Source organism: Drosophila grimshawi, unplaced genomic scaffold, assembly GCF_018153295.1.
Source record: "Drosophila grimshawi isolate 15287-2541.00 unplaced genomic scaffold, ASM1815329v1 contig_1367, whole genome shotgun sequence".
NCBI classification, from domain to species: Eukaryota; Metazoa; Arthropoda; class Insecta; order Diptera; family Drosophilidae; genus Drosophila; species Drosophila grimshawi.
Window position 1 is genome coordinate 10,575,240 of NW_025062889.1, and position 11,001 is coordinate 10,586,240.

At 43.4% G+C, this 11,001-nt stretch overlaps 5 protein-coding genes across 7 annotated transcripts; 3 read left to right on the forward strand and 2 right to left on the reverse strand.

Annotated features, from left to right (window-relative positions):
- The first annotated feature begins 367 nt into the window (after positions 1-367).
- LOC6560123 (cuticle protein 16.5) lies at positions 368-1,587 on the forward strand. Its single transcript, XM_043215512.1, has 3 exons — positions 368-379; positions 448-840; positions 1,300-1,587. Exons 1-3 carry the CDS (start codon positions 368-370, stop codon positions 1,516-1,518), a joined length of 624 nt encoding a protein of 207 aa, XP_043071447.1. The 3' UTR covers positions 1,519-1,587.
- Positions 1,588-1,936: 349 nt separating this feature from the next.
- LOC6559337 (neuronal acetylcholine receptor subunit beta-3) lies at positions 1,937-4,541 on the reverse strand. Its single transcript, XM_001986352.3, has 8 exons — positions 4,177-4,541; positions 3,958-4,089; positions 3,582-3,734; positions 3,217-3,511; positions 2,740-3,158; positions 2,531-2,671; positions 2,264-2,430; positions 1,937-2,199 (listed from the first exon to the last, which is right to left on the reverse strand). Exons 1-8 carry the CDS (start codon positions 4,487-4,489, stop codon positions 2,065-2,067), a joined length of 1,755 nt encoding a protein of 584 aa, XP_001986388.1. The 5' UTR covers positions 4,490-4,541; the 3' UTR covers positions 1,937-2,064.
- Positions 4,542-4,932: 391 nt separating this feature from the next.
- On the forward strand, positions 4,933-7,744 carry LOC6559176 (golgin subfamily A member 2). 3 transcript variants are annotated; one of them, XM_032734376.2, is made up of 4 exons: positions 4,933-5,067; positions 5,154-6,158; positions 6,213-6,740; positions 6,797-7,744. In XM_032734376.2, exons 1-4 carry the CDS (start codon positions 5,011-5,013, stop codon positions 7,520-7,522), a joined length of 2,316 nt encoding a protein of 771 aa, XP_032590267.1. In that variant the 5' UTR covers positions 4,933-5,010; the 3' UTR covers positions 7,523-7,744. The 3 variants fall into 3 exon arrangements, with proteins under 3 accessions (XP_032590267.1, XP_032590268.1, XP_001986389.1); XM_032734377.2 differs by having other exon boundaries at positions 5,154-6,155; XM_001986353.3 differs by having other exon boundaries at positions 4,934-5,067; positions 6,213-6,728.
- Positions 7,742-9,237, reverse strand: LOC6559596 (shugoshin). The gene is made up of 2 exons (XM_001986354.3): positions 8,735-9,237; positions 7,742-8,680 (listed from the first exon to the last, which is right to left on the reverse strand). Exons 1-2 carry the CDS (start codon positions 9,068-9,070, stop codon positions 7,835-7,837), a joined length of 1,182 nt encoding a protein of 393 aa, XP_001986390.3. The 5' UTR covers positions 9,071-9,237; the 3' UTR covers positions 7,742-7,834.
- A 292-nt stretch (positions 9,238-9,529) lies between these two features.
- On the forward strand, positions 9,530-10,956 carry LOC6559597 (shugoshin). The gene is made up of 2 exons (XM_001986355.3): positions 9,530-10,001; positions 10,056-10,956. Exons 1-2 carry the CDS (start codon positions 9,558-9,560, stop codon positions 10,908-10,910), a joined length of 1,299 nt encoding a protein of 432 aa, XP_001986391.3. The 5' UTR covers positions 9,530-9,557; the 3' UTR covers positions 10,911-10,956.
- Positions 10,957-11,001: the final 45 nt, after the last annotated feature.

Sequence of the window (11,001 nt, forward strand, 5' to 3'; positions counted from 1 at the left end):
TGTTGCGTCATCAGCAGCAGCAGCAGCAACAACAAGAATCACAGATCGCATTCAGACAGCATAGTTGTTGTTGTTGTTGTTGTCTACTTCAAAGATACTTCACAAATTGGTGCTGTTTTGTGGCCCGCTTTTGTTGACGGTCTGAACGACGAGATCGAAATCGAATTCGACTCGGCCTGGCCTGGCCTGGCCTGGCCTGGCTATCTAGCTATAGCTAGTCATCTGTCCAGCCGTCCAGCAGTCCGTCTGTCCCACTGCGTGCCTCGTCTGCAACAGTATAAAAGTAACTCAATGCACGCATTCAATTTACAGTTGCAATTCTCTATCAACACCAGCATCATCTCAAACAAAAAAAAAGGAACTAAACATGAAACTCTTGGTGAGTGCTGGAGCAGCAGGATTCCATATCCTAGCTACAAAAAAAATAATACTCCGATCTGCTGACAGATTCTAACCACTTTGTTGGCCGCTGCAAGCGCCGCACCCGGATTGCTTGATTACGACCTGGGTCACTCGGCTCCGGCTATTAGTTATGGCCATGCAGCGCCAGCTATAAGCTATGAGGCCCCATCGATTAGTTACGCCCATGCGGCACCTGCGATCAGCTATGCGGCACCTGCTCCAGTCATCAAATCCTATGCTCCAGCAATCAGCTATTCAGCACCCACCGTCGTCAAGTCATATGCACCGTCCATTAGCTATGCGGCGCCTGCTCCGGTCATCAAATCCTATGCGCCGGCAATCAGTTATGCGGCTCCCACATTGGTCAAGTCATATGCAGCACCAGTGGCCGTTAAGGCCGTCCAAGCTCCAGCCACCAGTTACTCGCACTTCAGCTCGGTAAGTTTCAACACAAAAAAAAAAAGAAGAAAAATATCTGAGCGAAATTGCTATTTTGTTAAGAGAACAGAATTGTTCAGAGATAAAGAGAGATTGACTAAAAATATATTTTCCTTCATTAATTTTGTTTACCGAGATTGTTAGCATTACCTTTAAAAAAAAAAAGATAAGTTTGCCTAAAAAATACATTTCAACTTTTAGAGTTCAAATAATGATAGTAATGACAAAGAAAAATCTCTGTTAATTAATTCTTGCTGATTTGACTAATTCTAAAATTTTAATTTTTCATATTATGCATTTTAAATTGAGTAGATAACAAATTGAAAATTTAAAACATCAACTCATCATTTATTTATTTTATTTATTATTTTATATACTCAACTATGCCAATTCTTTCATTTTAATATATAATATATATGTATATACATAATTGATATTTTTGTTGCCTTACCCTGCCAGGTTGTTTCCCATGCCACGCCCGTCATCAAGTCCTATGCCGCTCCGGCCATAGTCAAATCGTATGCTGCACCCGCCATCAGCTATGCTGCCCCAACTGTCGTCAAGTCTTATGCCGCACCAGCAATTAGCTACCAGCCAACACTGTTGAAATCCTATGCCGCTGCTCCGTCTTACTCATATGGTGGATACGATGATCACAGCAGCTATGGCTATCACTAAGCACTCCAGCACCGAGCATAATCAGCAAGTGGTATGGCCGCAGTGGGTCATATGCATACCCAAGTAATGACAGAGAGAGATAGAGAGAGACAGAGAGAGTGAGAGAGAGAGAGAGAGAGAGAGAGAGAGAGAGAGAGAGAGAGAGAGAGAGAGAGAGAGAGAGAGAGAGAGAGAGAGAGAGAGAGAGAGAGAGAGAGGAGAGGGGAGAGAGGAGAGGGGAGTTGATGGCAGCACATTTTCTAAACCTATTATTTCCGTAATTCACATATTCTGTATTTATTTAAGACTCAATCACTGCAAATAAAGAAAAAATTTTTTTGTAAATTTCTAAATTCTTTCAATTATTTCAAATGTGCAATTACAATTTTTTGTAAATGCTTGCCCAAATATCCATTTTTTATCCGGAATAAAACACAGATTTTTATTTAGTTGTCTTTTAATATGTGGAGTAAACAATAAATAATCATTTGTTCTTCTACATTTTAAAAACATAATTTTTATGATTTTAATTATTTATTATAGCACTTTTTTTGTGCTTTTCTTTATTTAATTCAACGCAGTAACCATATCAACTGAATTGGTTAAGACAAAGATAATGCTGAGAATGATGAAGCTAATGTTGTTCAACATTTTGGCCAATTGGCGCCAGGGTTTCTCCTGAACATCGCAGTATTCCGTCGCCTGTGTGACAAATTTGAAGATGCATTATTTGAAGAGAAATGCAATAAATGAATTTCAAACTTACGTCAGAGATGCGAAGTCCAAGGCAAAAACGCAATGGTTTCGAGTTGATTATGGCCAAAAGATAGGCAGGCGCCTTAGCACGTGGTGGATAGCGTTCGAGCCAAATTATGGCAATATGCAGCAAGTAACAATAGATGGAAATCCGCATGACATGCTGAAAGCCAGACACTAAAATCGAAAGATGAAAATTGGAATATTAAAAAACTAGAACGGGTAATCTGTGTATCTCAAAAGACTTTCGGATAGAGGAATATATCCAGATACTTACTCAACGAGGGCACATAGTGCGGCGAGGCGTGCCGCGTGAGATACATAAGATTCCAGGCAGTTAGCAGCACAACAATGAGTATAAGGGCACTTCGCCGATAGCCGCGTAAAAGAAACGAAAGTCCCAAAAGGATTTTGCACACTGCTCAAACCAGAGAAACATTCAATTAGACATTGACTTAATGGAATTGAAAATCAGCTAAAACATACCAACTAGCGGCATTATGAAGACCAGACTGTAGAAAGCCGTGTTTCGCTTCAGCGTAAATGCAATGGATACATCACCGGCGACCGTCTGTTGGAATCCATCTGGTGTGTATCTCATCGTGGTTGCATTCTGCACATGCGTCACAGCGATCTCGACAAATGTCCAGCCAGATGGTGTGTTAACGTGTTCATTGGGCGCCAACGGTTTACGTTCGTTGTCATAGGTCAGAGCGATGTCCGCCTGATTCTGCCCAACGCCCAGCTGAATGTCGCAATTGATGCGTTCGTTGGGCCAATTCCGTGCGGTGTCCACACACCAGGTAGTCACCTCCCAATTGCTGACCATTAATGTCACATTGCCATTGCTATAAACACGCAGCTCAAAAGCTTTCAACACTACACCCATCGACTCCATTGCGGCACTAGAAATATACAAAATTGACGTACGAATTTCGATAACTGGTGTCAATTGCTACCCACTTGAGGATGATGAGCTCTGGTGTCCATATCCGCAAATGAGGATGAACCAAGGACGTCCTTTGGCCATAGTCCTCCGGCTGCCAGCGCAGCCGTGAATCCACCCAGTGCAACATCAGCTGCATTCGAGTACGCAGTATGGCAGCGGATTGCTCGTAGGCCACCGATTGCATTTGAAAATGGAATTTAATCTCACTGAGATTCTGGGGCAGACTGCTATTCTGTGCCTGATAAATGAGCGAGTTAACCAAACGCTCTTCCACGGATTGCTCCCGCTGCTGTTGCTCCATCTCATTAGCTGTGCAAATGTACGAAATCAATTACTTAAGTCTGTAAAAGTATGTGTAGATACTAATTAAAGTACTTACAGAAACCATCAAAGGGACAGTCGTAGAACCAGCGTGCAGTATTCGTTCCAAACGTGCTGAAGCTGACGTAGTTAATAGTTAGAGCTGATGCGTCCTCGAAATGTAGTAGTGGTTCTTTCTTAAAGCCGGGTATGTAAACAAATAATTGACCATCTGGGAAACAAATTATTAGAGAGAGAGAGAGAGAGTGAGAGAGAGAGAGAGAGAGAGAGAGAGAGAGTATTATAAATTTCCTTCAACTATAAGATACTTAAATTCTATAATACGATCACTTGGCGAGTCAGTATCTATGACAACGAATCAAATAATTGTGAAAGTTATATAATCCTCGGTGCGCCATTTAAATATTATATTAATTTTCATTTGTCATATTTACCCTTAAATTGGACTACTTCAATGGGTGTCGGCTCGTAGACCGATAACAAATTATGATCTTGGTTTGTGGAGACGCGTGTCAAACCCATACTAGTGCGAATGGTCGAGAACGTATTTCCGCCGGCCCCTATCACTAAATATAAGAGAGAGACGCAGAGAACGGGATATGAATTTCAAGCGAGATTACTGTGAGACTACAGCCATAGTCCTATTTCCTTACCGATTTCATAGACGCGATCAGTGTTACGTGGTCGACTGGTTACCGATAGCAAAATATGCGCATCCATGCTTGCCAGAACGTAGAATTTCAAATGCAGGCGCTCATTTGCCTTGATGTTATTGTTGTCCAAGGTGTGCACCATGAAGAAATCCCTGTAGGCATAGCCACTGCCTGTATCGATCTCAATGCTCTCGCATGTATCCAACTGCGCAAAAGTGATATTATATCGGCCCTTGGCGGCGACCAGATACTGTGTAAGTGTCAGATATAGCAGCAAGCTGCTGCTGATAAGCCATTTTTTCAAAGTCATCATTTCAAATTTGTGTTTGCGATCGCTCAGCCAGCATTCGTTGTAAGCCCAAACTGAACTGATAAAATATGCGCGCCTTTGTCATCGATATCGAGTAAAAAGCAGTAAGTATGCAAATAGCAGTTATCGTAATTGAATTAAGTATCGATCTGAAGCAGCCCTCGCAAGTCGTTTGCTTATCTTATTATTTAGAAATTGCACATCTTTGCTGTTGTACATTTAAATTTGGGTGCTTAATTTTGATAATTTAGAAAGGGAAAGGGTATAGATTAGTCGACTAAAAAATCCACTTTGAAAACAAGTGTCTTAGTTCACTAGAAAAACTAGTTCCACAAGCACCGAATCAATTTAATCGAAATCATATGTTTCATATATCGATGCTTATTCATCCATCCCTAATATGTCAATACGATAACAGTGTCTGCTGTCTTGCATTAATTTCAATTTTCATTTAAATTTGACATTGCTTCTATTCGACAATTAACCGAAATAAAATTCAATACGCAGTTGCTGCAGATTTGGCCATGCAGGACGATACACAGGATGCCAAAGCACAGAAATTGGCTGCGGCGCGTAAAAAGGTAAAAGATCTGAAATGAAAACATCGTGACGTGGACACCCACAACGAAGACTGGCTTGTATTGATTTTGATAATTGTGTGTTGCAGCTAAAAGAGTATCAGCAGCGCACCAACAACAACAATATGGATGAACACTCATCAACGGTGAGCATCGCCAGCAATTTATCAGAGCGTTCCGACTGTGAGTTAAGCCTGAGCAACGGCGCCGGAATCGGAATCCAGGCACAACAGCAGATGCCGGAGCAACAAATCGTGACAGCAACTGCAGCTGCAGCACCGCTCGAACCAAATCCAACTGGAATCGCTGCTTATTTTGCACAGCCCGAACCGACACCATCGGTTTGGCCCCACAACGGACAAGGTGATACATCAAATTTACAGGCGATTCAGGTGCTAATTGCGGAGAAGGGACAACTGAATACAGAGTTGACCAAGTCGCGGCATCTGTGCCGCGAGCGTCAGCTGGAGCTGGAGGAGCTGCGCACCGAGCAGGGACAGACGCTGCAACGGCTGGAGCAAGTGCAGCAGCATTGCCAGGAGCAACAACGCAGCGTGGAACAGCAGCGCAATCAGAATGCTGAACTGCAGCACAATTTAGCGCTGGCAAATGCCCAAATCGAGGATCAGCAAACGCATCTTGGTGAGCTGCAGGCGCAGCTGGGTCAGCTAAATGCACGGCAGGATGAACTGCAGCAGCAGCTGGCGGACAAAAGCAATGAACTGGAAATGGCACAATTAAAGATACGCCAGCTATCCGACGAGTCCCATGTAAATACGGATAATCGGGTGGAGACGCTCACCCAGACCCAGTATATGTATGAGCAACAGATACGGGATCTACAGCAGATGGTCAGCCAATTGACGCAGGACAAGGAGCAGGCGGCCGTACAGTATCAGAGCTATGTGGCCAATCTCAAGGAGCGCAATTCCGAATTGAGCGATGAGTGTGCCCAGCTAAAGGAGCGCGAGCGACAGCTAATCGAGCATGTTAGTGGCCTGGAGCGCGACATCCAAAAGAATTTGGCATTGCAGGCGCAATACAAGGACGCGGCCAAGGAGGCATCCCAGCCAAAGCCAGAACAGCCGGAGGTGGTAAGTGATTCACTTTGGATTCCACAGATTACTATATCTACAGCTCTCTTGTAGTCAACAGCGCCAAGTGCCGAGCTGGTAGCGCTCCAGGAGCGTATAAGCGATATGGAATTTGAGCGACACGAGTTCCAGCTAAAAATCAAATCCCAAGACGACCAGTTGCAGTTGAAGGAGGAGAAACTGAGTGAGTTGCAGCTGGAGTTGCAGCGTTTGCAAACCAATCAACCGGATCAGATTAAATTGCTGGCCACGATGGAATCGGATAAGGTGGCCGCATCGCGTGCCGTTAGCCAGAACGTGGACATGAAACAGCAACTGGACGAATTGGAGCAGCGTTTCGTTCAGCTGACCAATGACAAACTGGAGTTGGTCAATAAACTAGATGCCGAGGAGTTTGCCAATCGCGAGATGCGTTCCAACTATGCCCAAATGGAGCAGAAGTTGCACGCGAACGAGGAACGCTTCAAGTTCAAGGATGAGGAAATGATACGACTCTCGCACGAGAATGTCGAATTGCAGCGCATGCAGCTGATGCAACAGCAGCAACTGGATAGACTGCAGCACTACGAAGTATGTGGTGGGGTGGGTAAGCGGGCAGACAAAGCAATCTTAACTGAATTCATTCCTCTTGCTTGCAGGCCAAGGTTTATCACAACCAACAGAATGCGAAAGAATCTGAGGCAGCAGACGGTGCTGTGGAGGCGCACGAGGAGCATGATCATCACGATCATCATCACGACCACGAGCACGAGCACAATCACCATGAGGATCACCATCATCATCATCATCATCATGATCATGATCATGATCATGAGCAGCATTCCGAACAATTGTCGTCCAACTGTGAGACACCGTTGCTGCCCACAGCTGAGGCTGTTGAGAAATTGCAATCACGCTTTACGACACTTATCAGTCGCGTGGCGGATCTGACCGAGGAGAAGCAGAGCCTGGAGCATCTGGTGTTGCAGCTGCAAAGCGAAACAGAGACCATTGGCGAATACATTGCCCTCTATCAGACACAGCGACGCATGCTGAAGCAGCGTGAATACGAGAAGGCCACACAGATGCGTCTGCTGCAAGCGGAACGGGAACAGCTGCGCGAAAAGATCGATGCACTCAATCAGTTGGTGGGCAGTCTGGGCTTGCCAGCCGACCACATGAAGCCAGACGAAACGGAACAGCAGAAGGAGCAGGAGCAACAGTTACCCGTGGAGAATGAGAACTCGCAAGAGATAATCAACAAGATCCAGGACATTATAACAGAAATTAAAGTGAATGCGGAACAGTCGCCCACATCGTTAATAAATCCGGCGCTGCCGCCTGGCCAAGTTCGTTGCTGTCAGGGCAAGTTTGAGGTTGTCTGAGCATAGATCGGCGAAATATATATAGAGTATATATATGTCAACATATTGTATTCAAAGTGCAATTATTTGTTAGCCTGCTGTCCGCTTTGACTCAGCCTGTGTCTGTAGTTTCTTCTACACCACGCCTCTTTTGTATATGTTTCATAAATATCAATTTAATCAATTTGTCTGGGGTTATAATGCTATTGCTCTTTACATACAAATATAAAATATTTAAACTTACTTTCTATCTTTGTGTTTGAATCATTCAATATATTTATTTAAGCCTTAACACAAACTTTTACATTTGAATAGAATTTATAAGAACACAAATTATTGCGATTCATTACGCATTTTAATTTTGCGGCTTATTTCCTTAAGCGACTTGGGTCGACAACTGCGACTGGGACGACCAAGCGCCGAGCTATTCCAGCTCGACTCCTCTGTCCTGTTAAGACTACAGCCCACAGTGCTCTGTGTGCGTTTCCCTCTGGGTTTGGCTCTCATAGTTGTTTTCCTTTCGCTATTTACCATTTCATGGTTCCGTTGAGGTGTGCTGCAATCATCTGGTCGATCGACAATTCCGTTGAAGATGCTGAAATTTAACTGGGTACGGCGAGGAGTAAGAGTTGCATCCACATTCAGCGAGTCACCTGGCACCGACAAATGAATCGGAGAATTCTGTCTAGGAGCACATCTCACAAGCTCTATTCTCTGCTGCTCCTGCTCCTGAATGGGGACTCGCGAAGATTTACCTCGTGCTGTTGTGATCTTTGAAGCACATCTTGCTTCTTGATTACTATTATCAGACTCATTTTGTTTAGTACGCGAAATGCTGTCTACATTTCTGATTTTTGGAACGGATGACTTAAGTGATGTTTGATTAGTAACATCGCGCAGAGGCAATGCTGACATCTCCGTGCAGCGTCCCTCTGTGTCCGTGTCGTTCACTGAAATGGGAGACGACAAGGACTCATCCTCTTCCTCACACTCTTCGATAATGGAGTTCATCAAGGCAGCAGCATTTGAAAGACACCTAGACATCGGCATCTGATCGGGATAAGCGGCAGCAACATCAGCTTCTGCCTCTGATTCTGGGGTATCTGGCGAGCTCATATTGCTCTGCAGATCAGCCAAATGGCGTGGCTCCGGTGTTGTCACGGTTACCTCTTCATTGGTCTGAAGGACAACATAATTATAATATATTTAACTTTAATATATGGTGGCACTTACTGAGTGAATACTCTCCTTGGAACTTTCCTCTTCCTCCTCAGTACAACTTACAACACTAGATGTACTTGAACTGCGACTCTTCCTCCTGCTGGGCGATGGAATCACAGTTCTTCGAAGCAAGGCGCTCGATCGACGCAACTCGGAGCAAACTTCCTCTCTTCTATATATGCTCTGCCTTTTATCTTCTGATGATGTCTGCGAACTTCTACTGCTAATAGGAGGATCAGCACTACTGTCCATATTTATATCGAGAGATTGTAGTAATGTTCTGACTGCACATTTCAATTTGTTTTCATTATATTGTACGTCGGCTAAGCGTAATTCACGTTCTTCCATTAGCTGTCTTTTAAGGAGTACCTCCGTTTTTAAACATTTCCCCAATTAATATTCGCTGTCTCTGCACCTGATCCATTAGCTCAGCGTTAATTAATTTGTATTGCTCCATATTTTCTAAATTGCCTAATTTTGTAAAATCTGTTTGAGTTTGGCGTCGATGCCTTAAATGGCATCGATACTAACAACAATATGTGCCATCGAAAATTTAATAAGTGAAATCGATAGATTCGTCTATAAAAATTTACTCTGCATTTATCTGTAAGTGCAGCGCCAACCAAACCGAACCAAGTCAAATAATCAACTAATAATTTAATAATAATTTTTCAATAAGCTATTAATTTATATAAAATAACAATCGAAATTTATATCGACATTCTTATCATTTAATTTATCGATTGCAAATCAAGTACTTTCCAGTAGTAATCGACTGCATTTAAGACATCGACGCAAAACTTGAATTTCTTTAAAATAACTTTATGTAGCAAATATGGAGCAGTATAAATTAATTAACGCTGAGCTAATGGATCAGGTGCAGAGACAGCGAATATTAATTGGGGAAATGTTTAAAACGGAGGTACTCCTTAAAAGACAGCTAATGGAAGAACGTGAATTACGCTTAGCCGACGCACAATATAATGAAAACAAATTGAAATGTGCAGTCAGAACATTACTACAATCTCTCGATATAAATATGGACAGTAGTGCTGATCCTCCTATTAGCAGTAGAAGTTCGCAGACATCATCAGAAGATAAAAGGCAGAGCATATATAGAAGAGAGGAAGTTTGCTCCGAGTTGCGTCGATCGAGCGCCTTGCTTCGAAGAACTGTGATTCCATCGCCCAGCAGGAGGAAGAGTCGCAGTTCAAGTACATCTAGTGTTGTAAGTTGTACTGAGGAGGAAGAGGAAAGTTCCAAGGAGAGTATTCACTCAGTAAGTGCCACCATATATTAAAGTTAAATATATTATAATTATGTTGTCCTTCAGACCAATGAAGAGGTAACCGTGACAACACCGGAGCCACGCCATTTGGCTGATCTGCAGAGCAATATGAGCTCGCCAGATACCCCAGAATCAGAGGCAGAAGCTGATGTTGCTGCCGCTTATCCCGATCAGATGCCGATGTCTAGGTGTCTTTCAAATGCTGCTGCCTTGATGAACTCCATTATCGAAGAGTGTGAGGAAGAGGATGAGTCCTTGTCGTCTCCCATTTCAGTGAACGACACGGACACAGAGGGACGCTGCACGGAGATGTCAGCATTGCCTCTGCGCGATGTTACTAATCAAACATCACTTAAGTCACCCGTTCCAAAAATCAGAAATGTAGACAGCATTTCGCGTACTAAACAAAATGAGTCTGATAATAGTAATCAAGAAGCAAGATGTGCTTCAAAGATCACAACAGCACGAGGTAAATCTTCGCGAGTCCCCATTCAGGAGCAGGAGCAGCAGAGAATAGAGCTTGTGAGATGTGCTCCTGGACAGAATTCTCCGATTCATTTGTCGGTGCCAGGTGACTCGCTGAATGTGGATGCAACTCTTACTCCTCGCCGTACCCAGTTAAATTTCAGCATCTTCAACGGAATTGTCGATCGACCAGATGATTGCAGCACACCTCAACGGAACCATGAAATCGTAAATAGCGAAAGGAAAACAACTATGAGAGCCAAACCCAGAGGGAAACGCACACAGAGCACTGTGGGCTGTAGTCTTAACAGGACAGAGGAGCCAAGCGAGAATAGCTCGGCGCTTGGTCGTCCCAGTCGCAGTTGTCGACCCAAGTCGCTTAAGGAAATAAGCCGCAAAACCAAAATGCGAAATGAAAGCCAAATCAAGTTGTAATTACGTTTTTTTTTATGTATATTCTACCAAAATGTTACTTAATTAAACTATCTTAAAACGAATAAAAATGTATCATTTTATTTTTAAATCA